Source organism: Sitodiplosis mosellana, unplaced genomic scaffold, assembly GCF_009176505.1.
Source record: "Sitodiplosis mosellana isolate CC-2019 unplaced genomic scaffold, AAFC_SMos_1.0 Smas_scaffold_2, whole genome shotgun sequence".
In the NCBI taxonomy this organism is placed as follows: Eukaryota; Metazoa; Arthropoda; class Insecta; order Diptera; family Cecidomyiidae; genus Sitodiplosis; species Sitodiplosis mosellana.
In genome coordinates, this window is record NW_022595245.1 from 6,998,427 (window position 1) to 7,024,047 (window position 25,621).

The window sequence follows — 25,621 nt, forward strand, 5'->3', positions numbered from 1 at the left end:
TTGAACGAATATCATGACACAAACGAAATTGATATGAATTAAAGGAATGGCATTTAATACACTCAAACACAAATCATTGATAGATTCATACGGCTTCTAGTGGTAGCATGTATTGGAGTGTAAGTTTTGTCTTGATTTTCATGTGTTCCGAGACAGTCAAACATTTGCTATTCGTGCGGCTAAGTGAATATCAAGTAAGGTATTAAAAAATTGTGTGACAATAATCGTGGAACAATTAAAAGGACACTGTTTGCAGATTGTAAAAACGGCATTGAGATGAAAGGCAGAAGCTACAGACGTGGCGATTATGAGCCAATTGATAGGGCACCGGTGACAAAAGGTATAATTTTTCAGACAATAACGACCATTTGTAGCAAATTAAAGGCTTTTGAACGAGTCGATTTTTATCATTGTCATAAATTGTATAACAATCACATGGCAAAAAATTGACCTTCTTTTCAAGACGTATGCATGCGCAAAATTATCGATGGGAATTATTACCCGACGCTTCTGAGTTGTCTAATCAAAAGTTGCGTGGATGAAGTGTGGCGAAAGTTATGCGTTGAAAATTGTTTACACTTTGTCGCACATGTAGATAATAAACATATGGACGAAATAAATAATCAAACCATTAAAATCAAAAACACGGAGCGTGTACATCACAAAAAGGTTCACGGAGTTTATATTCAATTTTATCTTGCATTGTTATTATCCGTCACACAGAGCCGAAAGGAATGAATATTTCATGTAACGTAATCTCAAATTTCAGCACAGTTCTCAGTTGATCGTTAAGGTGAACAGTTGTCGGTGAAATACAATCTTCCGAACGATTACATCTCGACATTGTTCTGAACGGTGTCTATTGAGTCTAGCACTCAGCGGAAATTTTTTCAATAAACTACACGAAGATCGAATTTCAATTGAATGTTAAACATGTTTGCTTTTCACACAAAAAATTAATAACAATCTAATTGGGTTAGACGTTGGATTTACAATAAATTTTCAAAATTATATTGTGATAATTTCGATTAATTTTAGTGTAAATAGAATATTTTTCGTCGGGATTTAGTGAATAAATCAATTCGAAAAGATGGTTTCGTCATCGTTACAACAATTTATTACACGATGTGAGTGAATCTTTTGTCTTTTTCTCTAATTACAATAAATTCTTTTGGGATTGCAATTAGGTATCACTATGAATCATTTCGATTTTTTTTTTGCAATTATTCATTCACAAAACTTAAGAGTTTTTCGATTGCAAATACCGGTTTCCCTAAATAGCTTCAACTCTGCATTTGGTCAGCTGTTTTAAATCACTTTTCCCATTCGCCATAAATTTTATTCGATTGAATCGTTGACATCTGATTTATTTGATTGAACTGTCGTAAATTCCGTTAAAATATTCAAAGGAATTTCTATCGAGTTTGTCTCGAGTTTACGATATAGTTTTAAATCACTAAACAATGAAATCAATTTGATCCGACTCAACGTTTGAATGCTATATGGAAAAAAAAATCGAAGATATAAATATAATTGCTTTCAAATAAATTTTTATTGAAACAAAAGCAACGTATCAGTGGTAACATAAATTTTCAGGGAACGAAAACACAAACGTCTAGTTTCCATGTACCGTTTTCAGTGTGCATGTAGAAACGCATTCTTAAGTGATGCTTTGACGTTGTTCAAAGCTCTCCGCGAATCAATGTGTATGGGTAGACAGCGGAAACTGAAACGCGAAATAACGTATTCAAGGTGAATTTAAATGGATGGAAAAATGTGAAAATGATAACATTACAATTTGTACTCAGTTGTTGTTGTGTTTTCATTTCGTCGAATTTTTTTTTCTCGTTTGAAACAATCGATGACCGCTAAGTCTACGTTTATCGATTGTAATGTACTATGTATGTTGCCTTTTTTTCTCGTAAGAACGCACATCCAAAGTAGAATTATACGCGAACAATGGTGCATGCAATCTACACAATTGAACTGTGAATACTTTATGAAGTAAATCTAAAGGTTCAGGCATTTTTGTTAATGATATGATTTGTGGGAGCTTGAACACGATTACCCATGGCAATGATTTCTTTTTCAAATGAATAACAAGAGTATAAAAATTATGAAGAAAAGAAAGAGTTGCTAAACCTATAATTCGAGATTTTTTCTTTAAAAACAACAATTTGCCGAAAAAAAACGTGAATTTACGTCTGTTTTTAATGGGTTGCTATATAAAAATTTCAAGATTTGTTCAAACGTGTTACGTCAAGAGTGCAACGCAATCGTATCGAGTTCTACAGAACTGTCTGAGAAACAAAGCTTCTTCGTATTTATATCGTTTCTGGCATTGAATTTCAAAATTCTGACATAGCCAACGACAGTGAGAGACAGAGTTATTGTTTCGAAAGCAAGCAAAATGAAAATTTCCATTTAATCTGTCTGTTAAGCATGCATTTATTTGTAATCAGACAGTCTGGAGCCGATTCCAAGTATTACAAAAAACATACAAACATTTTGATTCTTTTGAATCCGACGGAATATTGATATCACAAAATCTTTTCTTCTTTATCGCGTATTGGTTTATTAAACGATTTAAGTGCATGCGGTTAAACAGTTGTTTGCACTCAATCTAAATATCTTCACATCGAAGAAGTGAACACATTTTCTGCAAATCATTATTCATCTGTATCACATTGAAAATGTGTGCTATTTAGCTGAATTGTTGCCCATAAATGTGTTATGGAATAATAAGCGAGTGGCGCGATCGTCGGCTGATGGAAAATAACTAATTTAGACTAAGGTAATTTTTTAATCTAATTGATACGCTTTATGATAGCGTTCTAAATTTAGATTAATTTTTAGTGTTAATATTTCTTTTGGTACGCTGTCCGAGCCGCAACGGTTAATAGCATCTCTATTTTCGGAGTAATTCAAATTGTTGTTCGGAACAAATAAATCAATTGTTTGCCGAGATAAAAAAAGAAGAAGAAGATTGCAAATACTTGTTGTTGTTGTTACTTTAATTATAGACGAAATGAAATGCAAATACGTTTAATCTTTACAAATGATGATAGGAATGTTGTGATAAGATGAATTTATAAATAGGCGGATATATCCAGTGGAAATTTGCTGAAACACGGGAACATTTTGTTTTTATTTTCGGTGATTGACGTAAATAATTGAAGTCATTAACATTCAAAAAAAATTTATAAAGGTTTCATCATACCCCAACGAGTTGTGTCGGCGTTGATGGCATTCTCTGCCGTAGCTTTAGCGTATATGCTACGTATATCGTTGTCGTATGCGATCACTCAAATGGTTATACCACCCCATGCACATGAAAATGGTTCGATTATTACGAATCCAGATGTTTGCCCACCGTACGAAGATGAATTGGTTGCCATTGAAAACAATCAACCGATACCGACCGTCGTTTCAGTGACCACAGATCGCTATGATTGGTCGCAAGAGCTGCAAGGATTAATTTTGTCATCATTCTATTGGGGCTATATACTGACTCATGGTGAATATTGACTTTTCCCATTTCGAATATTGTGAATATCATGAATATTGACTTTCCGCATTTCCTCATCAAGTTCCAGGAGGACTGCTGTCGGCCAAAGTTGGCGGAAAATACACTCTATTGCTTGGTGTTGTAATCGCTACCGTTTTTACAGTGTTTACACCAATGGGTATCTCCTATGGTGAGTGAATGCAACGAAAAACAAAACAATAGACGAACAAATAAAAAAAAACAATAATTTATTCATTGACTGATTTAGGTGGAAGTACAGTGTTGATCATATTCCGTATTATAATTGGGATGGGAGAAGGCATTATATTTCCGAGTTGTAAGTCGTGTGAAATAAATTCCAATTTAATAGCAATATTTAGACCGTTTAACATTTTTATCAGGCAATACATTGCTTGCGGCGTGGACCCCTTTGAAAGAGCGCAGCATCACAGCAACTGTTGTATATTCTGGTGGAATGTTGGGTTCGATTTTCGGATCGTCGATTTCTGGTTTGCTCATCAGTAACTACGGCTGGACATCAGTTTTCTATTGGTTTGGAGGAGCCGCAATCATTTGGTGTATAATCTTTGTAAGTTTTCTATTTGTTTGGAAAATGATGAAATTTGAAAAATGAACCCCATTCTGTTATTATGCCTTATTTCTCTTTCTACAGTACTTCATTTGCTACAATAATCCTGAAAGTCATCCGTTCATAACAGAAAAAGAAAAGCAGTATTTAACCCGTGAGCTTGGCGAATTGAAACGACGCGACGATCTACCGTCAACACCGTGGCGTAAATTATTGACATGCCCCGCTGTGATAGCGTTAATATTTGCACAAATCGGTCACAATTGGGGACTTTTCATTATTATCAACGATTTGCCAAAGTACATGAATGACGTTTTGAGATTTTCCATCAAGAAAAATGGACTATACACATCGGTGCCGTACGTTGTCTTGTGGATCGTTGCACTATTCACTGGCGTCTTGAGTGATTATCTTATCAAACGAAAATATCTGGGGATCACCAACTCACGAAAATTGTTTACGTCAATTGGTTAGTTCCGATGGTCGATTATTATCAGAAGCATTCATTTCAAAATGAATCATTTTTATTAATAAAAATTTTGTATTTCATTACATGAAGCCGCTATCGGGCCAGGAGTTTTTGTTGTGTTAGCTTCCTATGCTGGATGTGACCGAGTTGCCGTGGTGGCAATGTTCACGCTTGGTATGGGCTTCATGGGAACATTCTACTCAGGTATCAAAGCTAATAGCTTAGATATTGCACCAAACTACGCTGGTGTTATCATGGCCATTGCAAACGGAACCGGAAGTTTGGCAGGCGTCGTTGGACCATACATTGTTGGTGTTTTAACACCAAATGTAAGTGAATTTTTCAAACAGATTCTGTTCTTAGTCCTACCCATTACTAATCCAACACAATATTCTTCCTATCATTGGTGCAGTCATATTTAACCGAGTGGAGAATCGTCTTTTGGATTACTTTCGTGTTATTTGTCGTTACGACGATTTTGTACGACATATTTGCCTCCGGAGAGATTCAAGATTGGAACGACCCATTAAAATTGAAAGAACAAAATACAAAAAGTAATGGTTCATCCAGTGAAAAAGTGAATTCAGTCGAAAGAACGATATAGAAATGTAAAATATATATGTACAGTAAATTAAGTGCCCTATCCTATTGTCTATTTGTAAGCTGAAAACACATCAATAAAATAGTACAACGTTAAGACAAAGCGTTTCACTTAGTCTCTTTAGAAGGCATTAAATGTGTTGATCATGATTACGTCAATCGTTTCGAATAAATCGTATTAAACTTATGGAGAAAAAAAGAACTCAAGTGTTAAACTGTTCATCACACACGATTTTAGCTCGATTAACAATCACGTTCAAAATATTATCCAGTCTGTTCGACCAAGATAATTTTATGGGTGCAATTTACTGACGATTAACGCTCACGATCGACTTATTTTAATAGACGTAATTTAATCGGAAATTTTGTTTCAATTATCCGTTATCAAATGGTATTATAATTTATTGTTTCCGTCAGGTTCAAATTCCAGTTGAACTAGATTCATATTCAGGCTCTTAATCTGATGACCGAGTTTGTGAGTGGATATTATGGAGCAAAGCAATGTGGAAATCACAACAGCCAAATGAATTGAATGAACAATCCCAAGAGAATTAGATACGATTTCACTAATCTCAGAAGATTTAATTAAAGCTAACACTGTATCTGCATGACAAATCATAATATGCATGCGAAATTCGTTTATAGCTTGCGTATAACGTACCTCCGCTGGTGTTTGCGTTCAAATTCCACCGTTTGACAGTTGCTCATGGTCTACTACGTTGACAGTTGAATGTCAGCAAACAAACGTCAAATAAAAATGTTTGCTTTCCAAGAGGTGAATGAAATTTCCACAAATAAAACTAAACGATGGCCACAGAAAATTTGTTGCTGCAAAATTACACAGCTGATGGTAAAATTGCTAAAAAGTTTTGTTTTCTTCCTAAAATGTCATATTTTTTATCATGAAAAGTACATTTATGTCTATATTAATGTAATTGTTTATTTCTAGTGTGTGAGACAGTAAAATGCGAAATTTGTCTACTCACATTTCGAACAACGACTGAACGAAATACACATATTCTCAATCATTTTCAACAATCTTCTTGTTCAGTATGCCAACAGAGTTTGATTCGAATCGGAGACACATGGTACAGTGAGCATTTACATAATGCCATACCAAAAACTGAACTGAACACCGATGTAGGCAATGAATATACAGCAGAAACAGTGATTGTGCCGAATTTTGTTGCAATCAATTTCAATAATGTGTTGCATGAAAACTGTATTGAAAACGAGTCAAAGCCAACGGCAAGCGTTGAGATTGATCCAATTTTCAGTGGAATGTGTGCAACACAGGCTGAAGACCAACTAATGGGAATAAATGCTTTTGCGAGACCAAATGAATTCCAACCTGAACCAATATTTCTACCCGAATTCATCGAACATAAACCACAGGATATTATTCACAATGAATTCATCATGGAAAATGAGCCTGATGAATGTGTCAGGTATAGTTCTGCAGTACGTCAAGCAAAAGATGCGACTTCAAAGAAAACATACACTGAAAAGTGCCCAATATGCAGTAAAATTATGACTAAAAGATCCTTCAAATTTCACATGAATATTCACCGAGGCATCAAACCATATAAATGTGCCACATGTGACGATGCATTTGCAGATGTGCGAAATCTCCAAAAACATGTCAAAACGTGGTATCACAAAATGGGAAACGATAATACGACAACATCCAGTACTAGGAAATCGACCAGAAAGAGCAAACAAAATGAAGCGAACCCAATGACCAGCAATGAGATTGATCCGATTTCTAGTGGATCAAATGAAACACAGGCTGAAGACAACATAACGGTGATAAATTCTTTTGCACGACCAAATGAATTCCAACCCGAACAAATCATACTCCCTGGATTCGTTGGAGATAACTCACATGAAATTATTCAGAGTGAATATATTATGGAAAGTGAGCCCGATGAATGTGGTGATAATAGCTTTGCAGGCTGTCAAGGGGAAGACACGAATTCAAAAAAAACTGACACTGACATGTGTCCAATATGCGGTAAAGTTATGACTAGAAGATCCTTAAAATTTCACATGAACATTCACCGGGGTCTCAAACCGTATAAGTGTGTCACATGTAACGCAGCATTTGCAGATGTGCGAAATCTCCATAAACATGTCAAATCGTCGATACACAAAATGAGAAACGATGATGCGACAACATCCAGGACTCGAAAATCGTCAAGAAATCGGAAGCAAAATGAAACAAATGAATCAAATGGAGGAATTAGTACCACGGAAAGACAAATCAGCCATATTTCCCATTTGGTGGAGCCAAAAGATGAGAGCTATTCTCAAATGGAATGCGAATTCAATGAGGACAATGGAAACACGCGCAGTGAAGATAATACTTTGACAAATTTGGACAACAATGTTGAAGATCATCCGATGCCATTAGCAACGATGGAAAATACACGCGGTGACAATGATAATGATACGATTGAGTTAAATCCGAAAGACGTTCAAAAAGACGATGAACAACAGCAACAAAATGAATCTCAAGCGATAGAGAAACGGACGGGAACAGGAGGAACATGTGAAATATGCAATAAGAGAATTGTCTGTAGAACTGGATTAAAATACCATATGAACATTCACCGTGGTCTCAAACCGTACGTTGAAGTGAATGGAATATTTACATATTATTATTTCCATTTTACTCTCATTTTTTCTTTGCTTTTGTAGGTATGTTTGCGATGTATGCGGCAGAGCCTTTTCGGATAAACGCAATAGGAACGAGCATAAAAAACGGCACTTGCCAACCAAGTGCGCTAATCCAAATGATTACATTGAAATCGATGGTGTGGAAATAATTTTGACGAAAGAACAACTGGCAAAGTTGGAATGTCCAATTTGCAATAGGAATTTCTCAAATCGAAAAGTATTGAAACGTCATCTAGAAACGCATCAGGGTAAAGAATACAAGTGCAAATTATGCGATAAATCATACGCCAGAGTGCATCAATACAGATGGCATCGAAGAATAGCTCATGCAGATATCGATGTAATTCCTGGTGAAACGGTCGAACAAGAGGAACTGTGTATCGAAGACTATGAAGATGGTATGAACGCATCAATTCCGATCGACTGGATGTGCGAGTATTGCAATTTGGATTTTGAATTCGAGATGTGGTTGGCAAAGCACATTATGAAGGAGCACAACGAAGAGAAGCAAGAACATCCGTGTAATATTTGTGAAGAGAAGTTTCGTCAACCACATGATTTATTGTTGCATATGAGAGGTCATCCCGAAAGTTATCAGCATAAGTGTAGCTTTGATGGCTGTGGCCAAGGTTTTGCATTCAAGTCGAGCTTAGGACTTCATATGGATAAACATGCAAGGCTAAACAAGCCAATTGAAAGGAAAACACAAGATCATCTCGCCAATATAACTAAAATCCAACTCAATAACGAAGAGAAAAGTGAACTGGCGTGTACTATATGCAATAAAAAATTCTCGTCGCGAACTTGCCTGTTGGCTCACATGCAAGGAGTACATACAAATAAACGAATGAAATGTCCTATCGACGGATGTGATAAAATTTTCAAATCAAATGCTGGAGTTATGGGTCACATGCAAAATATCCACCCAGACGCAATGAGGGAGTGCGAAATATGCAAAAAAACATTCTGCACCGAAGAAATGCTGGCCCAACATCGATTGAGTCATCAAAGAGAGAAGAAACAATTGTTTGCGTGCAGTTTTTGTGATAAAAAATTGTCTACGAAACATGAGCTACGATTGCACTTGAAGCACCACGAAAAAGATGCCGCGTGCAATATATGTGGACATGTGTTCGCCGACGTTAAATATATGCTGGAACATCGGGAAAGGCATGGCAAAAAGCCTGTCATCACATGCCGATTCAAAGGTTGTAATCTAGTGTTTGAAGATCGTAGAGAATTTATGCGTCATACAAGTACTCATCCGGACAACGAGAAGAGAAAATTTATTTGCAACCACTGCGGTAAAGCCATGGCTTCAAAATCTTCATTGAAAGATCATATCCATAGTCATACGGGTGAAAAGCCTTGGAAGTGTGATCAATGCAACAAATGCTTCGGACGAAGCGGCATGCTATATCGGCACCTTATGATTCATAGCGGGAAAAAACCGTGCGTTGAGTACATATAAATGTGATTGTTTCTATTTTCATAACAATACATATTTAGATTTTAACTTTTCTTTTTCTTTTTGCTTTTATAGGTACGTTTGCGACATTGAGGGATGCCAACAAGCGTACAGGGATAGCATCGATTTGAAACGCCATAAATTTAGCGTACACAAAATTTATTCCAAAAAACACATTTGTTCGATCTGTGAGAAGGTCTTTTCTGAACGGAAACTGCTCACGAAACATACAATAAGCGTGCATGGGAAAGTTGTTGCTGCAACGACCTCATTAAATCGATTCAAAATTATCTAAAAATGAGGTCTTTCTTAAGGTAACAGAAATCGATTCAAAATGTTTAATTTTAAGACATGAAAATGTAAATGAAATTGCGAATCAAGAATAAAGAAGCAAAGTACTTTTATCAGCGTTTTTTTGCATTTTTGAAGAGATTCGGCACCTTTTCAATTTGCAGAGATTCGGAATATTCCCAACGATGGTGTTGCTGAAACAAAAATTTCTGATGCTGATTTATGTTTTGAAATGATTTCAAACATCTTTGTGTCGACCAAATGGATCACAGCTATTGTGAACAAATTGTTTGTACAAGACTAGAATGTAACATTGAAAACAAGAAAAAATGCAGAATATGTAAATTTGAACAACCAAATTCAGTTGGTGTGTTCAGTAAATCAATGCAATTTAATGAGTGAGTGAGAAATAAATTACAGATCTTTGCTTAAGATTCGAATGCTTATTTACTTTCCATGACTAATTTCAAAATGCATTAATCTTCGGTCGAATGTCCCTAAGAAGCATACATGTCTATTTGCTATATTTTATGGCCGGTCGAAAATGTGTGAAATATTTGGAAGCAATTCGTGTTTCGTTTTATACATAGATGTACTTGGCATTTTAAACAAAAAAATTTCGATTTAAGTTTGCATCCTTCTCTCTTACATCTAGTTCCTGTCACATAACTTTCATCTGCATCTGGATAATGTTCAATGCCATCAAATCGGAATTGATGTCCGGGTCTTTTTTCCATTCTTTGTACCGATTTTGGTGCGATGAAAGTTGATTTACGTAGACCATTCTGTGTTACTGTGCTGTGATTTTCGATGTTTTGATTCGTTTGTGATGATGTTTTTTCTTGTTTTATGTTGAGAACGGTCATCTCAATTGAACGATGTTGAGTAACACGCGTTGGTTTGATTGGGCGCCGAGAGATCCTGTTCATCTTGGGTGTATGATTCTTTGCCAATCCCTTTTTGGCATGTGCTTTCCGCCGCTTCGCTATGTAACCATATTCTACGATCACTTTCTTTTTCGGTGTGCGTTGACTTTTCCTCGTCGACGTTTCTGTCTCATTACTTGTGTTCGGCTCCAAACCGTTTATACATTTCTCATCGGCTTCATTGACAACACATTCAGTATCTTCCTGAAAACCGATTTTTTTAAAATTGTAATTTAGTATCAGAGAATATGAGTAAATAACAACAACAATACTCACAATTTTCACCACTTCAAATGTGATGTCTTCGCTTGGAAATGCATACTCGTATAGATCGGTTTCGGTAATGTCACCGATAGCAGCGTCAAATGGTTTTTGTTTTGATGGAAACTTGAGAAATTTTGTCATTTCATAAAATTTCACACGTTAAGACGCTTCCGATAATAATTGTTTATGTTTCTGAATAATAAAAACAAGTGCATGTCAATTGAATGACAACTCCAGAAAAGGTCTCTTCGAATGAGAGTAGAATGACGTACTAGATTGGATGCAACATACTAAATTTCGAAAATCATTCAGTTGCTGTCAAATTCAAATAAGACCATCACATCCACCGTACACAAACTGTTCTCTTCGAAGCAATACATATTCTACGAATCACATCATACGAATACCGCAAAAAGTTGACATCATAGTGGGCAAAGCAGCGTCCATTGTCGAAACGATTCAAGGAGATCACTTATTTTATGCCATTTTAAACACATTTTCGGAAAAAAAAAAAAATCGCGTTTGACACTGCAGTTACTAGTGAGATTTTTTTATTGCAATTCGGAATAGTTTTAATTTTTTTTACAATAATTTTCCATTAATTCAATGATTGTATAACACTAAACTGTAAATTTCTTATGGATTACAGAGAAAAATCTCGAACAAATTGAAAATGGCCGACGAAGGGGAGCCTATAAGTAAGCGACTACGAAGAAGCGAGTCAAATTATACAACAGTCGAACAAAGCGTGGAATCTCAAAGCAAATCAAGTGATTTAATGCATTCTAATCCAACATCAGATGATGAAGAAGATGAGCAAGCGATCGACGTCGATTCGCTGTTGGTATTGAACGATTACTGTTTGTTGAAAATATTCGAACTGTCGAGCATCGAATCCCTTTGTCGTTTGGCCAATGTCTGCAAACACTTCAAACTGCTCGCACAAGACGTTTTTTCTCGGCGTTACTCTGAAATATTCATCGGTTCCCGGTTCTATCGGTTACTCTTTCGTCGTGTTCTGATCAAATTTGGACATTTCATAAAGAAGCTCATACTAGAAGAAGGAGTTCATCTCATACCAAACGATGTAAATGCAATTGCAATGTACTGTCCCAAATTGGAACATTTTGTCGCCTTTCGAAAAACCATCAGTTGTAACGTGCTCAAATCGGTGTTTGAGCGATTGAAACATTTGGAATTTGTTGAATGCCAATTCATCGGCGATACAAAGACAATGTTTGCTGCTTGCGCCCAGCTTGAAAAGATGCACATTGACACAAACACGGAAGCCGATATGCCGAAATGCAATATTTTGAACCTCAAGAAACTTCGATTCGTTGCTGACACAAATGGGAAAATGGCTGTATTGTGGCAGTTGCTACAACAGAATCCACAGATCAAAGAATTGTGTGTTCCGTCGCTAGTAGATAATGAAATCATCGCGAATATTGTTCAACATGCCAAGAATGTTGAAGTATTGGACTTTTGGACCAACGGGCGAAAAACTGTGTTACCAAGAAAACAATCTTGTCAAGGTATGCTGAAATTAGCCGAACTGAAATCATTGAAGAAGCTGCGGTTGTTTGTTGCAAGCGGTCGCATCGCTTCAGCACTTGCCGAAGAATTGACAGCAAAGAAACAAGACATACGCAATTTACTAATCTGGGCCCACAATTTTGGAAGAAAACATTTGCCGAGCATCTTAAAGCTGAAGACATTGCAAGAACTGGACTTGATGTTCAATGGAGAGCTGACCGATACTGATCTTGCTTCGATTTCAAGAGAGCTTCCATCCTTAGAAATCTTATCGCTTCGCTTTTTTCCAGACGCAAGATATAATATTCCGCTGGATGGTTTGGTGAATATGATCCAGTTTGGTGAAAAGTTGTGTAATGTCTGGTTGATTGGCGTACGTAACATGAAAATCGACCAAGAAACATTCAAATCGTTGGTGGAGGCGGTTGAAAAAAGGATTCGGGGCAGTTTAATGATTTCACTTCAAGGTTGCAAAACAACTATGGTCCTTGATGTACCACAAAAAATACAACAGGCCAATCAATCAACATTACAAATTAAATATGAAGGCCGCTACTGCTCGGATAAAGATGGATGTGAAATGTGCAAAGAAGAAAAGAAGGCAAAGCGGTGAATGAACGGGTTTCGGTCATCAAGGATAAACTGAATCAAAAAGAATCTCTGATAAGCATCTGAATGGCAATGACTCAATTTAACTGATTTATCAAAATCCATTCCAATGAATAGAAGAAACAAACTAATATGAAATAGTATAGCTAGTACGATCCAAAAAAAATTCTGAATCAATATAGTTGTGATTTGTTACTTCTGTAGTGTCTTTTTGTAAAAAAAAGCGTCCTTTTTTTATTAATAAAATTCGAAAGATTTCATTGATTTCTGATGAAAAAAAAGATACATTAACCAATATCGAACCATTACAGTGTTGATACTATAGACTAAGTAAATAAAATACAATACAAGATTATTGTTCAACAAATAGATTTTTCTTTGAAATTTCTCAATGGTTCCAGACTCATGTGCAACTGTGACACTCCGTTCTGATGGAATCTTTTCATGTGAGTATTCAATGACTGTGGTCGACTGAATCGTGTATCGTGTAAGGTGTGTCGATTCATATGGCATTTATATCGTACTTCGCTATGTGTTTTACGGAGCATATTAAAAAATTTACGAAATCTATAAATCTGGCCACAAATCTCCATTGGTTAATGGGTGAATAAAAACCAAGTTTTTACAAATGATTTTGAAAAAAAAACTGAAATAAACCTTCGTTGATTTCATAGAAAAGAGAAAAAAAGTCCGACAAGATTGTAACCACATACATTACCAAATCACAACCAAACGTTCAATTGAAATGAAACAACTATGGTTTTATTGGGAAAACTGAGATTGTATTTGTTTTCCACTTTTTTGTCATTTTATAAATTTTTTTTAAATTTTTTTGTTGCAGTTTTTAGTCAAAATATGTAAAATATAGAAAAATTGTGCGTTTTATAAACTTGTCAGGATAATTGTTGTTGGCAAAAAGTTCTATGGCAGTCAAAATGATCAAATTTTCATGAAAAATAGCTATTACATGTGTGAGTTCAATGAAGGTAACTGCTTTTTTTGTTTTTTTTCTCATCATTTTTGGTTCGTTTGTTTCAATAAAAAATAGCAATGTGAAATGTACTGTTGTATGGTTATTTGATGTATGTTTCTTTGCCGCGCTGTCGTTCCACTTTAAAATGTGTTCCGTTCTGTAGATCCCCGTTCCAGAATGAAAGCTGCATGTGATTCTTTGCGCATAAATTCATGATGCGCTTCAATCAGTTTGGTGGCCAAATTGACGGGATTGCGTTGAAATTTACATTGGCCAACTTGTTGGATTGTAGACGCCTCTCGACGATGTTCGGGTGGAACAAATCCATTCGGCTTGATAATTCCTCGTTGAAAAGCCAGCTCTTGTTCAAGTGTTCGTGGTCGTGGTATCAAGCCCAAAAAGTGACAGTAAGCACTTTGTTGTGCTTCGTTCTTGAAATACATCGACCCGGAGTACATTTTGATTTGAGCCGAATCATTCACTGAAAGGTCGACGGTTTTAGATTTTCCTGTGATTTTCAAATCTTCTTCATCCATTAAATCGCTGTGTAGTTTACTCAGACGTGGACGAAACGTGTGTAATGTTGATTTGGTGCTGGTCTGAAAAGCTGGCAAAAGGTGATGACATTCATAAGAGCTCAACAAGATCAGAATGTAGCGATCATTTTGGCCATCAATACGAGCGACCCACCAAACGGGTCGTAGAAAATCATCACAGGCCTCATTCGAGTTCATAAGCACATTGATGAAATTGTTTGTAGTCAAAATGTGTTCGGCCCAGGCAAGTCCATCCTTGGAATAATCCTGGAATAGCTTCGTTTTGAGTAATCCTCTTTCCAGAGGAAGTAGCGTACTTCGTGCGATTGCAATGGTTGCCTCATTCAAACCATACGTGATTAATTGTGTCAAGCAATCGTTGAACTTTTGAGCAGCAGCTTTAACGACTGGCGGTCGTTCAATTTGTCGTTGCGTTTCGGGCTCATATTCATTTTCTTTTTCCTGCTCTTCATCCAATACATAAACGAAACGTCGTAGGTTTGCAGCTGCTTCTGGCAATTTGCTTTTAACGACCATATATTTGCTTTGTATTTGTTTTTGAATGTCCTTGTCACTTCCATACGTCTGATACAATTTATTGAATTTATCATGTGAAGTGTCCGAAAGTGGTCGTTCCTTCCGGTCGCTATACATTTCACGAAGAGTCACGAATTCCGTATCCGCACATTCCTTGTACAGATCCAACAGCTGATTGGTTTTCTCATATTGTTGATGTGCAGCCAACTTTTTGACTGAGAATGCACCAGAACCATTTTTATTGTTTTAGTACAATTCAGTACACTTTAGTACAGATTAGTACATTTTAGTACGGTGCGCTGTGGAGCTCTGATGAAGTACTATTACTTTGCCTCAGAGACCAGTGTCGTATGTGTAACATCTGAGGACTTATAGGCAAAGGTATTGAAAAAAATATGAAAGTTGTACACATAAAATAAGGAAAAAATAACGGTAAATCCAAAAGTTGCAAATGTTTGTACTGAAATGAGATGTACTGAACCCAAGCTATCCTCAGGATACAAAAAATCGATACAATATTCATATTCCTCAAAGCACAGTAAAAGAAAAGTTCCATTTTCCCATTAATTTTTGCAATACCTATATTTTCATGAAGGGGGACCCGGGAGGGTCACCATATACATGGCTAGAAAGGTTCACGAGTACTATATTTTTGCTCTAGTGACTAATGCCCTACCTCCTATAGGTACGGAGCAATGACCTTCGGTAGCCACATGAGATTTTCATATCCTCCCTATACATACGCCGATTTGGGGGGATCCGAGGGGGAGCGACGCCTATACTATACTGTTTTGGAAAGGTGGCGACATAAACTATTTAATGCCATATGAGCGGATCGATTTCTTGAGTATTCCGTAAAGTCGAGTTATACCGAAGGTTCCGTTTGGTCTTTGTGGTATGTAATATTGTAAAATGAATCCTTAGTCCGTGTATTCGATCGAATTTCGATAACCACAGATAACATTCGAACAATTTGTTGTCATTATCATGGGTTAGCTTATGTCTTTTCAATTGAACCGCTTTCACAAATGCTTTTTCACACATATTACAATTGTACAAATTTTTGCCCGTGAGCCTGTGAATAAAGACCGTTCATGTGAGTGAATCATGTATTCAATGATGTAAACTGTTCAATTCTGTGTTAACCACTTACCATCGCTTATGGTAATTGTATGTGTTCTTTTGTTTGAAGCATTTGCCACAGTCAAGACAAATGATGTCCTTGCTTTTCTCCCTTTTGAATCCTTTGATTTCGACTTTTGGTTTCCTTTCATCACTCGATTTGTGCTGGATTAATTCTGTACTTTTGATATCCTCCTGATTTACAGTATTCTTTTGACTCCTTCGACTGAATTCATAATTTGGTATTTTTGTATCGTCACCAGAGAAATCTCTCTCTAAAACTCGAGTTTCATGGTAGTGATCCAGTAGGTTGTCTTCAGATTCATTTGATAGACCCTCTTCATCTTCCTACGCCAAATCAGAATTTTTATTAAATCCAAAACGAACCAATCTAAGATCAATCAATCAATCAAAATCAACTACTTACTTCCACTTTGATATCGTCTACAGCTAAAAAGTCCTCAATATCGTTGGTGATTTCGTCACATGTCGTTGATTCCAACGGAATTGCAAAGTGATTTTTGATATCTAATTCAATTGACTGCAGTGTATCTATTGCAATCGTTGCATATGGTACAGGTTTTTCACACGTTTCGTCATCTAAGCCAGCTATGAACTTATCGATAAGCATAAATTCGGATAATTCTCCATACTCACAACCCTCCAAAGTGTCGATGATACATCGAAACCACTCTTCCACCGTGTCACCCTGCTCTTTTTGATATGAATGAAACAATTTTCGGCTTTGAAACGCTGTTAACGACGGTCTCAAAAATTCATACATATTGAATGCATCAATAATAGTGAGCTTTATTCATAACACAATCCTTTGCTAGTAAACACATTCAACACTTTTTTGTTTATCAACAAGTTGAGGAATGTAATCGGCTGTCAAACAAATCAGACGAACTGTCAGGATGATAGAAATGAATGTAGTAGAATAAAACGGCCTAGATTTTCAAGCGACAATATGCTTTGTGAATCGCCCAGATTAAATGAAGTTTTTTATTTTGGCAACGATAAAATTAAATTTTTATCCATGATTTTCTCGTCCATTTTTCGATTGCGCCGTTTATTCTCGTGAATTCGTTCAACATGCGCCTTGAGTGCTGATGGTTGGCTAAAGGTGCTATTACAGTATTTGCATAGATACGGACGATCACCTGTGTGAACGTTTGAATGAATTCTCAAGTGGTAGATCGATGAAAATCGTTTATTGCATGTGGTGCATAGGTAAGGTTTTTCACCTTGATTGTGGATCGAGATCAAATGCTTGCGCAAACTTGATTGTTGCCGGAATTCTTTGTCGCACAGCTTACACGGATATGGCCGTTCACCGGTGTGAACCAACATATGGCTACGATACGATGATCTTGATACCAAGAACATATCACACACGCCACACTTGAATGGCTTCTCGCCGGTGTGCTTTCGGAAATGCGAAGTAAGTTCGTTGTTGGTTTTAAATCCATTGCCGCACGTCTCGCATATGAATGGCCGGTAATTTGGGTGAATGGCTAAATGTGCGCTTAGCTGACCTCGTCTTGTGAAATCCTCGTCGCAACAGGGACACTTGTGCATTTCAATTGTACCATGATGCTATGGAACATGGAAAAAAGGATATGTTCAGCGGAAAGTGATGAAAATTACTCTTTTCTTAGTTTACCTTTCTCAAATGCCGACTAAGTACCTCTCGACTAACCGTCGTTTTAGTACAGTGAGGACAGTTGAGTACTTCCCGCTTTTCCACCGGATGAAACACGTTCAAGTGAGCTTTCAATTCATACATCCTCTTACATTTCAACAAACACAAGTAACATTCAAACTCTCGATGCTTCTTTATGTATTTTGATTTTCTTTTGACCGTTTTCGGCTTCTTGTATTGTGTTTTTCTTCCACTGCGTCTTCGTTCCAATGGCCTGAAAATGATACAAGATAATTTATGTCCACCATAATAAAATGGGTCCTAGGATAGGGTCAAATTAACACTCATTAAAACTCAAAGATATTTACTGTAACAGTAGGTTGTCCTCTTCAATCGGTTTATCGATGACCACATCAGGTACTTCTGCTTCCAAACATTCATTGACAATGACAGTGGCTACTTCTGCTGGAATTGATTCATTCAGATCTTCGGGTTTTTGTGTTTTACGTTCACGCCACCGTTTCACTCTTTCACGTGTCGCACGTCGACGCTCATTTATTAGATGCAACTGTAGCTCCGGCGGTAAATACTGTTCGTTTTCTTTGGCTTTCATTCTTCGATTTTTGGCACTAACCGCTTTCTTTCGTTTGTACTCTTCATATCGGCCAGTTCGTTTCAACATTTCCACGTGCTTCTTAGCTCGTACACTGTTCTCCCGATGTGTCTGATTCAGAAACGGAATTGATTAAAATGTTGAAGAGTTTGTGCTTAAATTAAAATTTTAAATTGAAGCTTATGAAAAAGATAAGAAAATTAGAATGGAAAAATTACCCTTTTCTTAAATTTGGACTTGTCATTATTTGCAATTGGCGTTTCATCACCAGTTTTCATAAATTCCAATGATTCCATGTCGTTTGAATCGCCATGGTCAAAATCACAATCTGCTTCATCATTCGCGGCGATATTTATATCCATGTACTGAAAAATTCAGAAGAAAATCTTTTTAACTATTTTCATTTTTTGTCCAAACCACATTCACTTACACATTCCTCTTTCACTTCAACAGGCGGTATATCGTGGCTGTCATTAGCTTGTTGTTCGTCTTTGATGGGCAGATTTTTGAAAATGTGTGCATTACCGATTACAACCAAAACCAATTCTTCGGCAGTCCAAGTGGCAACTTGTGATAGTTTCTCGAAATCCGTTTCATTGAGACCGCTAACAAATTTATCGATGAGCATGTAATCCGATGTGTCCAAAAACTCACATTTCGCAATAAAATTCTGAAGCCGCTTGAACCAATCGGAAATACTTTCACCTTGCGTTTTTTGTGTAGCGTGGAACTGCTGCCGATGATGAAAAGCAGCGACAGTCGGTGTTTTGTACACAATCATTTTATACAGAATTTAATATTCATCAAGTAAAATTTCCACAGAGCATTTTAGAATCAAAATAAACAAGTTGTTGTGACGAAAGCCAATTGACAGAAGCAGCTGTCAACTTGTTGAGATTCATTGAATTGACCGTACTAGATGTATTTGCATGAATATGCTTTAAATAATGCATTCAAATGGATTATAAGATGTTTTTCTTTGGAATTTTCTTTTATTTTGACTAATTTTAAATTTTTTCATTATAAAAAGCCTAAAAAAATCTATACTAATTCAGAATTTCTGAATGTACGAAACATTATCTGCCTCAAACAGACATTAAAAATTTATAAACAAAATAAGGAACAATAATAATGGTTTAATTTCATCGGCAGTTAAGTAAAATTATGTAGGATCCCAGAGTAATTTCAATTTTTTATAGCTCTATCTAGATAAGATGTCGATTGAGGTGATGAAATGATGAAGTTTATCTGTAAGTTATCATATTCATTCTGACGGCACTGATGATGATATATCAAGTTGGGCTTGTGCGATATCGCTGAGAGCAGCCTGAATTTTTTCCAGTGTTTTCTGACCACGGTCGATAGCCTACAAATAAAAAATGGTTAAAATTAAAACATACAAAAAAGTCTCATCAGTTTGACTGTGAATAATTTACTTCTTCTAAACGTTTTGCGGCTTCTTGATTTTCCATTTCCAAACGTTGAAAACTTTGCGCTTGTAATTCTTGTGAACTATCTTCATTGGGCAACGATTCAATCAGCGTATCGATATCCTTAGCACATCTGAAAAAAAAACCATTTGAATCGAATGTTGAACATTTGTCACAAAGCAATTTATAGATATCTTGTACTGAACAATTTGTTACCTTGAGATAAGTGTTGAAAACAATTGCGCATAGTCTTCTTGGGTATTTTGTGATGATTGTTGGGCACCATTCCGTTCAAATGCCGGGAATTTACTCGGAACCGAACACTGGAAATAAATTAAAATTTGAATATTGTTGTTTCTATTGAAAAACATTTTTATTTCAAAGTAGAATCGACTTACCTGTTGCAGGATACCAATGCTGTTACAAAAGTGTTCAGCTTGCTGTTGAAGAAAAGAACCAAACAATGGATTTTCATATCATATTTCTTTTTCGATGCAATTTCCAAAATGATAAACATTACTCACCAAATTAACTGTATCCTGCAATTGCGTTAATCGATCAGACATTTTGCAATTTTTTCTATTTGGTTTTTGGTTTCAAACTATTATTATTCAACTAGAAAAAGAGAATGCAGAAAGACCGTCGATAGAACTGTTTATGTTTCTTATGCTTACAATTGTTTTTCTTCTGTCATTCAACTGTAATGTCAAATGAATGTTGTTTTCCATTGTTGACAGTTAGCATTCTTGTACGTTGTCGCAATATACGCTATAAAAGCAGAAATGGACCATTTATCTTTCGAACATTTATTTGATGCATTGAATGTGCTCTAAATAGTGCATTTAAACGAGTACTATTATACTCATTAATACTGTTTTTCTTGAGTTTTTATTTTTACTTATTCTAAAATTTAACTCTAATTAGCCGAAAGAAATCTATACTAATTCAGAATTTCCAGGTGTTGAATTCGAATGTGCTTTGGCTTGATGTGCTTTGAGTGTACCAAGTTGTGTGTATGCGCGGTCGCATTGTTTGCATTTGTATGGTTTTTCGCCCGTGTGGACTGATTTATGAATTTTTAAATGATACATGGTGGCAAATCGTTTTTCACACACGGAACAACTGTGTGGTTTTTCGTTTCGATGCACCATTAAGTGCCTCAATAAATTGGCCCGTTGAACGAATGTTTTCTGGCAGATTTCGCACGCAAATGGTCTTTCTCCAGTGTGCTGCCGTAAATGATTTTTATATGAGAAGCTCGATGTCAACATTAGACCGCATTCTGCACACTTGAACTTCAACGGCTTCTCACTGTGTCTTCGCGAATGTAATTTCAGTTGTTTGCGTGTCTTGAAGGCTTTTCCACACGATTCGCAGACAAATTGCTTGAAATCTGAATGAACGTGTATGTGCTCACTCAGTTTGCCACGTTTTTCGAATTCTCTGTCACAGTGTGGACACTTGTGTGTTTGCGTCAATCCTTGATGCTGTTTTCCAAAAGGAATGAAATGAATTAATAAAATGAAGTTTGGACAAATTAATAAGAACATATTAATAGCCAATAATAACTCACAACTTTCAAATGACGATCGAACGCATTTCGGCTCAAAAATGTCCTCTTAGGATTGCAAATGGTACAGTGGATTGCATCCTCTTTCGACATCAAGTGTTTCATATTGAAATGTATTCGCAAAGCATAAAATTGATCGAACTGAAACGAACACAAATAACATTCAAAGTTGCGTCCATCATTATCATGCGTTGGCATGTGTCGTAGCATCTTGCTGCGGGTGGTAAAAATCTTATCACATACTTTGCATCGATGTAAATTGGTGCCAGTGTGACTGAAAGTTGAATAGGAAATCGTTAAAATTGTTCAGAATTTGGTGGAATATCAATTTTTTTTTACATTCGTTTGTGTATGTTGTATGAAGATTTCAACGCAAAAATTTTGTCACAATCCAAGCATACGATCCTATTTTGTGCATCAATCAGAAATCCTTTGATATGAGTTTGAAGTGGTTTGTCTAGAGCTGTAGGGCAATCACTCATTTTGGGATTATCTTCCTCGTTTTCAATCAAGTCCGATTCCATGATTTCTTCTGCCAACTGTTCTTCATTTATTTGACTATCTTCCGGATAGATGTCATTATTTGACTGGGCACCGTTATCATTCTTCAAATCATATTCATCTCCCTAGAAGACGCAAAAATTTGGTTCTCACAGTTGAATTAATTTAAATTCTCTGAAATAAATTTCAAAATGTTTTTTCCTAAAAATGTCTTACATTCAAAACGTTGCTTCCAACTATTTCCAGCGAAAGTAATTCATCGATGTCTTTGATTGGTTCGAATTTGGTGCCGGCAAAGGAATTATTCAGAAGGAATGTGTCTGATGTTCCAATTGATAGTAGTTGTTCTACGTCCAATACACTGGTTTTGGAATATTTTTCGAATATTTCCTCACTTAATCCACAAATAAATTTATCGATCAACATGAAATGGGTAAAATCTCCGAAATCACAGCCAGCAATTGCTGTTTCTATTCGAAAAAACCATTGTTCTAGCTCTTCAGTCGGTTTTTTTTCCATTGAATGGAATATTTTACGGCAGTGAAAAGCCGAATGAGATGGAGTTTTATAAGTTATTCCATTAAAAATCAGCACTTCCATCCTTGTTTTTCAACTAAATAGATTCACGCAAGAGGTTTTTATGCAGCTTTCATGTTTTCACCGAGGTAAACATAAACAAAATTTTTGGACGTCAAACCAAACGTCATATTTAGCTGTCATTCTCTCAGTTTGAAGTAGTAGTAGAATGCACAAAGATTTAAATAGAATCAAACGATTGGAAAATTAAACGAAATGAATTTTGTATCGTATTTCAAGTAGTAATTTGAGCGAAATTCAGTGTTGAACATTTATTCACATTCTCAAACAATGACAATCTTTTAATGATTACAACATTTGCACTGAATATTCCACTTCCGCAATACGAATGTTGATTAAAACGGTTATCATTCAACCAATCTACAGCGTTCCACTGTCGCTAACATTCCGTCAACTTGTTTTTGCGCCGATTCCAAAACGTCCAATGTGCAATTTTTCTGTTCGATCTTTTTTCAAGAGATTATTTCGTCAACATTGAAAATTAGATTGAAATTAAGCCATAATTTTAGAAAAAGAATGGTTTTCAATGGTGGCAATAATAAAAACTCACATTTAATTCGCGTCGACTTTCTTTCTTCACATTCTTTACAACGCAATAGTCAGTCTGTTCTTTGGCTCGATCAATCACTGCTGTGATGTAGAATTTAACTTGAATGGAACATGTTGCACCATTTTCGGGCACGGTGTTAAGCATATCGAAGCCTTTCTTCTCCAGATCTTTAATTTGACTAAAAATTCCAATCACATCTTCAGACTTTGGATTTAGGTCATCCAATTTTTCGACTGGTTCCTCGTAGTACTTTGCACGAAATGCTTTTATATAGTCTTCATCGATGCTGACTATTTTCTTATCGCCTTCAGAACACTAAAATTTAATCAAAACAAAATCAGGAAATGATAAACAAATTTTAGATGGAAAAATGGATTCAAACAAATGTTCAAACTCACATAAACGGTGAAAATGATCAAATAAGTTGAAATAAAAATTAAACTCCGCTTCATATTGCGCGCAGCTCGCAAATTCACATCCAAACAAAAAAGTTAGCACAAGAACACTGTTAAAGTGCACAGTTGATTTGGAATGATGTAATGCGAAGGAATAGGTCAGTTGTTATCAACTGCCATTCATTCCCTTATCAACATGAACGAGGAAAAAATGGGACAAACGAAATGAATGGCGCACATTTTTGAAACGGGTTTCATGCATTGAGTCAGTTAATATGTGCAAAACATTTCTATTGTCAACGGATACAAATTGCTGTTCGAATGTCAAATGACATTGTTTGACAATAGAACACACACTCTGCTAACACCCACAACCATTGATTGTCTAATCATTGTTTACATTGTTGCCATGGTAAATCACTATAACAAATAACTTTGATTCCATCAAATCAAGCGACTTCAATTCAATTCATGTGCATATTTCATCAAATAATTATCTTTTTACATAATTTTCATACCATCTATTTATCGTGTTCAGTTTAATTTTGAGGCAAAAATGTCAAAATCCAACAGTAACATTGTTGTTCCCGAGGCTTTTCCATGCATTTTAAAAACATACGCAAAAGGTTGGTATGGTGTGAATGTGTACATAAGATTGTGTAAAAAGGCGCTAATTTTCTTTGCTGCACTTTCACAGATGCATTGCGAACACAACCTTACGATTTGCTATCGTGGTCAGCTGCCTACTTTCGTTGTATTGCCAACAATGTTCAACCACCGGCTAAATTACGATTTGAAGAAAACACAGAACAAATGATTGAGGCTCGGTCATTGACCAAGGAGTACTTGAAAGTTTTGATTAAGCAGGTAAACTTCCTGGAACACAGCATTTGAAATGAATTTGACCAATTTTGAGTTTATGATACTTTCAGATTGGAAAAGGTTATTTTATTGAACGACGAGTATTGGAAGCGAGATGGAAAGGAATTGGATTGTCTGAGGTGAACAAATTCAATAAAATTGAGAATCAATATAAAATTATTTAAACAAAAATATTTTTCAGAACGATTTGTTGGCATTTTTGAATGTCTGTGGAATGATCCATTGGGAGCGAGTTCATTGGCTCGAATTATTATCCGTAATGGCTGCATCCATGTGCTTGGTAATTAATTGGTTTCAATTAGTTTTATCCATAACGAAGTATATGAATTAAATAAGTTGAGTGATTTTCTTTGATAGGACTTTGAATCGACAATCGAATTTATTTGTGAGCTGCTAACAGATGATGCGGAAGGTGGTTTGAATTCGATACCACTTTGGATGTTTAGAACGTGCTATCTATTTCTTGCACAATTGGACCCGAGCGTAATAGAAGACACGAGAGATAGTCCAGCGTAAGTGCTTCATTTTTAACACATTAATATGTTCAAAATTGTGGCTGTAATTCAATCGAATGGAATCTTTGTAATTTTACAGCGGGAAGTCAGACAATCAACCAGCACAAATAAACGCACAACATTTTCGAAATGGACTCATAGAAGAATGGAAGGCGTGTGTGAAATTTGATGATGAACAGAGCAATCCATCGATTTCCTCGGCCTTTGATCGTATCAAAACTACAGTGACCTTCACAGAAACGATTCAAGTGCTATCTAAAATCAGTTCGGATTCAGAGAATGATAAAATCACTGACGAGAATGCAATGAAAAGTATCGACTCGAACTGGAAATACGAAGTCATTCGCAGGATTGGAGCGCCATGGAATTGGATTTATCAGTTTGTTGACCATTATCTACCGAATCTGAGATCGTACAATTTCTACGAATGTCAGCACAAGCTTGAAAGTATGGAACCAATTGAAAAATTGGACGCTTTGCATCTAAAGGCACCAAATATTCCAGGAATCGGTTCAACAATTCCAGTTGAAGTAACAAATGCATTTATGAATTATCTGCAGGCAAAAGCGATGGAAAATGATGGTCTGATTTCTCCAAAATATTTCAAAGAGGAAAATTGTCCATGCATGTGTTGAATGAAGTGTATGAAAAGTGTATATTTTATGGGAAATTAAAAAAAAGTTGAATGTTTTATTTTGCATCTAAAATTGCAACAATTTTGTATCTGATTATGCTACAATTCAAGGAAGACAAATAAATTATAATCCATCAATAATTTGAGCTTTTCAGAATGGTTTTCTATCTGTGAAAAGAGTT

At 36.0% G+C, this 25,621-nt stretch overlaps 8 protein-coding genes across 12 annotated transcripts; 4 read left to right on the forward strand and 4 right to left on the reverse strand.

Annotated features, from left to right (window-relative positions):
• The first annotated feature begins 149 nt into the window (after positions 1–149).
• Positions 150–5,263, forward strand: LOC129565189 (putative inorganic phosphate cotransporter). Of its 3 annotated transcripts, none has more exons than XM_055439759.1 (8): positions 150–340; positions 3,209–3,517; positions 3,591–3,698; positions 3,777–3,845; positions 3,910–4,097; positions 4,182–4,566; positions 4,657–4,895; positions 4,979–5,263. In XM_055439759.1, exons 1-8 carry the CDS (start codon positions 277–279, stop codon positions 5,168–5,170), a joined length of 1,554 nt encoding a protein of 517 aa, XP_055295734.1. In that variant the 5' UTR covers positions 150–276; the 3' UTR covers positions 5,171–5,263. The 3 variants fall into 3 exon arrangements, with proteins under 3 accessions (XP_055295734.1, XP_055295735.1, XP_055295736.1); XM_055439760.1 differs by lacking the exon at positions 150–340 and adding an exon at positions 749–1,127; XM_055439761.1 differs by lacking the exon at positions 150–340 and adding an exon at positions 2,272–2,794.
• A 606-nt stretch (positions 5,264–5,869) lies between these two features.
• On the forward strand, positions 5,870–10,038 carry LOC129565190 (zinc finger protein 62-like). 3 transcript variants are annotated; one of them, XM_055439763.1, is made up of 5 exons: positions 5,870–6,016; positions 6,116–7,793; positions 7,867–9,297; positions 9,389–9,627; positions 9,743–10,038. In XM_055439763.1, exons 1-4 carry the CDS (start codon positions 5,974–5,976, stop codon positions 9,606–9,608), a joined length of 3,372 nt encoding a protein of 1,123 aa, XP_055295738.1. In that variant the 5' UTR covers positions 5,870–5,973; the 3' UTR covers positions 9,609–9,627; positions 9,743–10,038. The 3 variants fall into 3 exon arrangements, with proteins under 3 accessions (XP_055295738.1, XP_055295737.1, XP_055295739.1); XM_055439762.1 differs by lacking the exon at positions 9,743–10,038 and having other exon boundaries at positions 9,389–9,717; XM_055439764.1 differs by lacking the exon at positions 9,743–10,038 and having other exon boundaries at positions 5,884–6,016; positions 7,867–9,318; positions 9,389–9,471.
• On the reverse strand, positions 9,946–11,046 carry LOC129565192 (uncharacterized). The gene is made up of 2 exons (XM_055439767.1): positions 10,807–11,046; positions 9,946–10,734 (listed from the first exon to the last, which is right to left on the reverse strand). Exons 1-2 carry the CDS (start codon positions 10,933–10,935, stop codon positions 10,126–10,128), a joined length of 738 nt encoding a protein of 245 aa, XP_055295742.1. The 5' UTR covers positions 10,936–11,046; the 3' UTR covers positions 9,946–10,125.
• A 64-nt stretch (positions 11,047–11,110) lies between these two features.
• Positions 11,111–13,306, forward strand: LOC129565191 (uncharacterized). The gene is made up of 2 exons (XM_055439765.1): positions 11,111–11,334; positions 11,444–13,306. Exon 2 carries the CDS (start codon positions 11,468–11,470, stop codon positions 12,941–12,943), a length of 1,476 nt encoding a protein of 491 aa, XP_055295740.1. The 5' UTR covers positions 11,111–11,334; positions 11,444–11,467; the 3' UTR covers positions 12,944–13,306.
• A 393-nt stretch (positions 13,307–13,699) lies between these two features.
• Positions 13,700–16,985, reverse strand: LOC129565194 (zinc finger protein 431-like). Its single transcript, XM_055439769.1, has 3 exons — positions 16,535–16,985; positions 16,139–16,455; positions 13,700–16,060 (listed from the first exon to the last, which is right to left on the reverse strand). Exons 1-3 carry the CDS (start codon positions 16,889–16,891, stop codon positions 15,802–15,804), a joined length of 933 nt encoding a protein of 310 aa, XP_055295744.1. The 5' UTR covers positions 16,892–16,985; the 3' UTR covers positions 13,700–15,801.
• Positions 16,986–17,076: 91 nt separating this feature from the next.
• LOC129564969 (uncharacterized) lies at positions 17,077–23,926 on the reverse strand. Its single transcript, XM_055439221.1, has 16 exons — positions 23,412–23,926; positions 23,014–23,328; positions 22,083–22,909; positions 21,705–21,991; positions 21,369–21,639; positions 20,737–21,282; positions 20,320–20,334; positions 20,194–20,235; positions 20,012–20,118; positions 19,802–19,928; positions 19,640–19,731; positions 18,796–19,159; positions 18,584–18,730; positions 18,121–18,476; positions 17,774–18,026; positions 17,077–17,706 (listed from the first exon to the last, which is right to left on the reverse strand). The coding sequence occupies exons 3-16, from the start codon at positions 22,464–22,466 to the stop codon at positions 17,113–17,115; spliced, it is 3,585 nt and encodes a 1,194-aa protein (XP_055295196.1). The 5' UTR covers positions 22,467–22,909; positions 23,014–23,328; positions 23,412–23,926; the 3' UTR covers positions 17,077–17,112.
• On the reverse strand, positions 19,338–20,735 carry LOC129565195 (mediator of RNA polymerase II transcription subunit 21-like). The gene is made up of 5 exons (XM_055439770.1): positions 20,320–20,735; positions 20,194–20,235; positions 20,012–20,118; positions 19,802–19,928; positions 19,338–19,731 (listed from the first exon to the last, which is right to left on the reverse strand). Exons 1-5 carry the CDS (start codon positions 20,359–20,361, stop codon positions 19,630–19,632), a joined length of 420 nt encoding a protein of 139 aa, XP_055295745.1. The 5' UTR covers positions 20,362–20,735; the 3' UTR covers positions 19,338–19,629.
• Positions 23,737–25,530, forward strand: LOC129565193 (uncharacterized). Its single transcript, XM_055439768.1, has 7 exons — positions 23,737–23,820; positions 23,947–24,034; positions 24,106–24,275; positions 24,341–24,409; positions 24,472–24,570; positions 24,648–24,802; positions 24,885–25,530. Exons 1-7 carry the CDS (start codon positions 23,737–23,739, stop codon positions 25,438–25,440), a joined length of 1,221 nt encoding a protein of 406 aa, XP_055295743.1. The 3' UTR covers positions 25,441–25,530.
• The last annotated feature ends 91 nt before the right edge of the window (positions 25,531–25,621 follow it).

What these genes read in the sequence shown, in the direction of transcription:
- LOC129565189 (XM_055439759.1), top strand. Translation starts at nt 277, where the DNA reads ATGAAAGGCAGAAGCTACAGACGTGGCGATTATGAGCCAATTGATAGG. An exon ending in TAGGGCACCGGTGACAAAAG is followed by an intron (nt 341 to 3,208) that starts GTATAATTTTTC and finishes AAATTTATAAAG; the next exon opens with GTTTCATCATACCCCAACGA. An exon ending in GGGCTATATACTGACTCATG is followed by an intron (nt 3,518 to 3,590) that starts GTGAATATTGAC and finishes TTCCTCATCAAG; the next exon opens with TTCCAGGAGGACTGCTGTCG.
- LOC129565190 (XM_055439763.1), top strand. Translation starts at nt 5,974, where the DNA reads ATGGCCACAGAAAATTTGTTGCTGCAAAATTACACAGCTGATG. An exon ending in GCAAAATTACACAGCTGATG is followed by an intron (nt 6,017 to 6,115) that starts GTAAAATTGCTA and finishes GTTTATTTCTAG; the next exon opens with TGTGTGAGACAGTAAAATGC. An exon ending in ATTCATAGCGGGAAAAAACC is followed by an intron (nt 9,298 to 9,388) that starts GTGCGTTGAGTA and finishes TTGCTTTTATAG; the next exon opens with GTACGTTTGCGACATTGAGG.
- LOC129565192 (XM_055439767.1), bottom strand. Translation starts at nt 10,935, where the DNA reads ATGACAAAATTTCTCAAGTTTCCATCAAAACAAAAACCATTTGACGCT. An exon ending in CATTTGAAGTGGTGAAAATT is followed by an intron (nt 10,735 to 10,806) that starts GTGAGTATTGTT and finishes ATCGGTTTTCAG; the next exon opens with GAAGATACTGAATGTGTTGT.
- LOC129565191 (XM_055439765.1), top strand. Translation starts at nt 11,468, where the DNA reads ATGGCCGACGAAGGGGAGCCTATAAGTAAGCGACTACGAAGAAGCGAG.
- LOC129565194 (XM_055439769.1), bottom strand. Translation starts at nt 16,891, where the DNA reads ATGTATGAATTTTTGAGACCGTCGTTAACAGCGTTTCAAAGCCGAAAA. An exon ending in TAGACGATATCAAAGTGGAA is followed by an intron (nt 16,456 to 16,534) that starts GTAAGTAGTTGA and finishes GATTTGGCGTAG; the next exon opens with GAAGATGAAGAGGGTCTATC. An exon ending in TACAATTACCATAAGCGATG is followed by an intron (nt 16,061 to 16,138) that starts GTAAGTGGTTAA and finishes CTTTATTCACAG; the next exon opens with GCTCACGGGCAAAAATTTGT.
- LOC129565195 (XM_055439770.1), bottom strand. Translation starts at nt 20,361, where the DNA reads ATGTCTGATCGATTAACGCAATTGCAGGATACAGTTAATTTG. An exon ending in TTTTCAACACTTATCTCAAG is followed by an intron (nt 19,929 to 20,011) that starts GTAACAAATTGT and finishes TTTTTTTTTCAG; the next exon opens with ATGTGCTAAGGATATCGATA. An exon ending in CCGCAAAACGTTTAGAAGAA is followed by an intron (nt 19,732 to 19,801) that starts GTAAATTATTCA and finishes TTTTATTTGTAG; the next exon opens with GCTATCGACCGTGGTCAGAA.
- LOC129564969 (XM_055439221.1), bottom strand. Translation starts at nt 22,466, where the DNA reads ATGGAAGTGCTGATTTTTAATGGAATAACTTATAAAACTCCATCTCAT. An exon ending in CCGCAAAACGTTTAGAAGAA is followed by an intron (nt 19,732 to 19,801) that starts GTAAATTATTCA and finishes TTTTATTTGTAG; the next exon opens with GCTATCGACCGTGGTCAGAA. An exon ending in TTGAAGTGAAAGAGGAATGT is followed by an intron (nt 18,731 to 18,795) that starts GTAAGTGAATGT and finishes TGAATTTTTCAG; the next exon opens with TACATGGATATAAATATCGC.
- LOC129565193 (XM_055439768.1), top strand. Translation starts at nt 23,737, where the DNA reads ATGACATTGTTTGACAATAGAACACACACTCTGCTAACACCCACAACC. An exon ending in TTTAAAAACATACGCAAAAG is followed by an intron (nt 24,035 to 24,105) that starts GTTGGTATGGTG and finishes GCACTTTCACAG; the next exon opens with ATGCATTGCGAACACAACCT. An exon ending in TGAAAGTTTTGATTAAGCAG is followed by an intron (nt 24,276 to 24,340) that starts GTAAACTTCCTG and finishes TGATACTTTCAG; the next exon opens with ATTGGAAAAGGTTATTTTAT.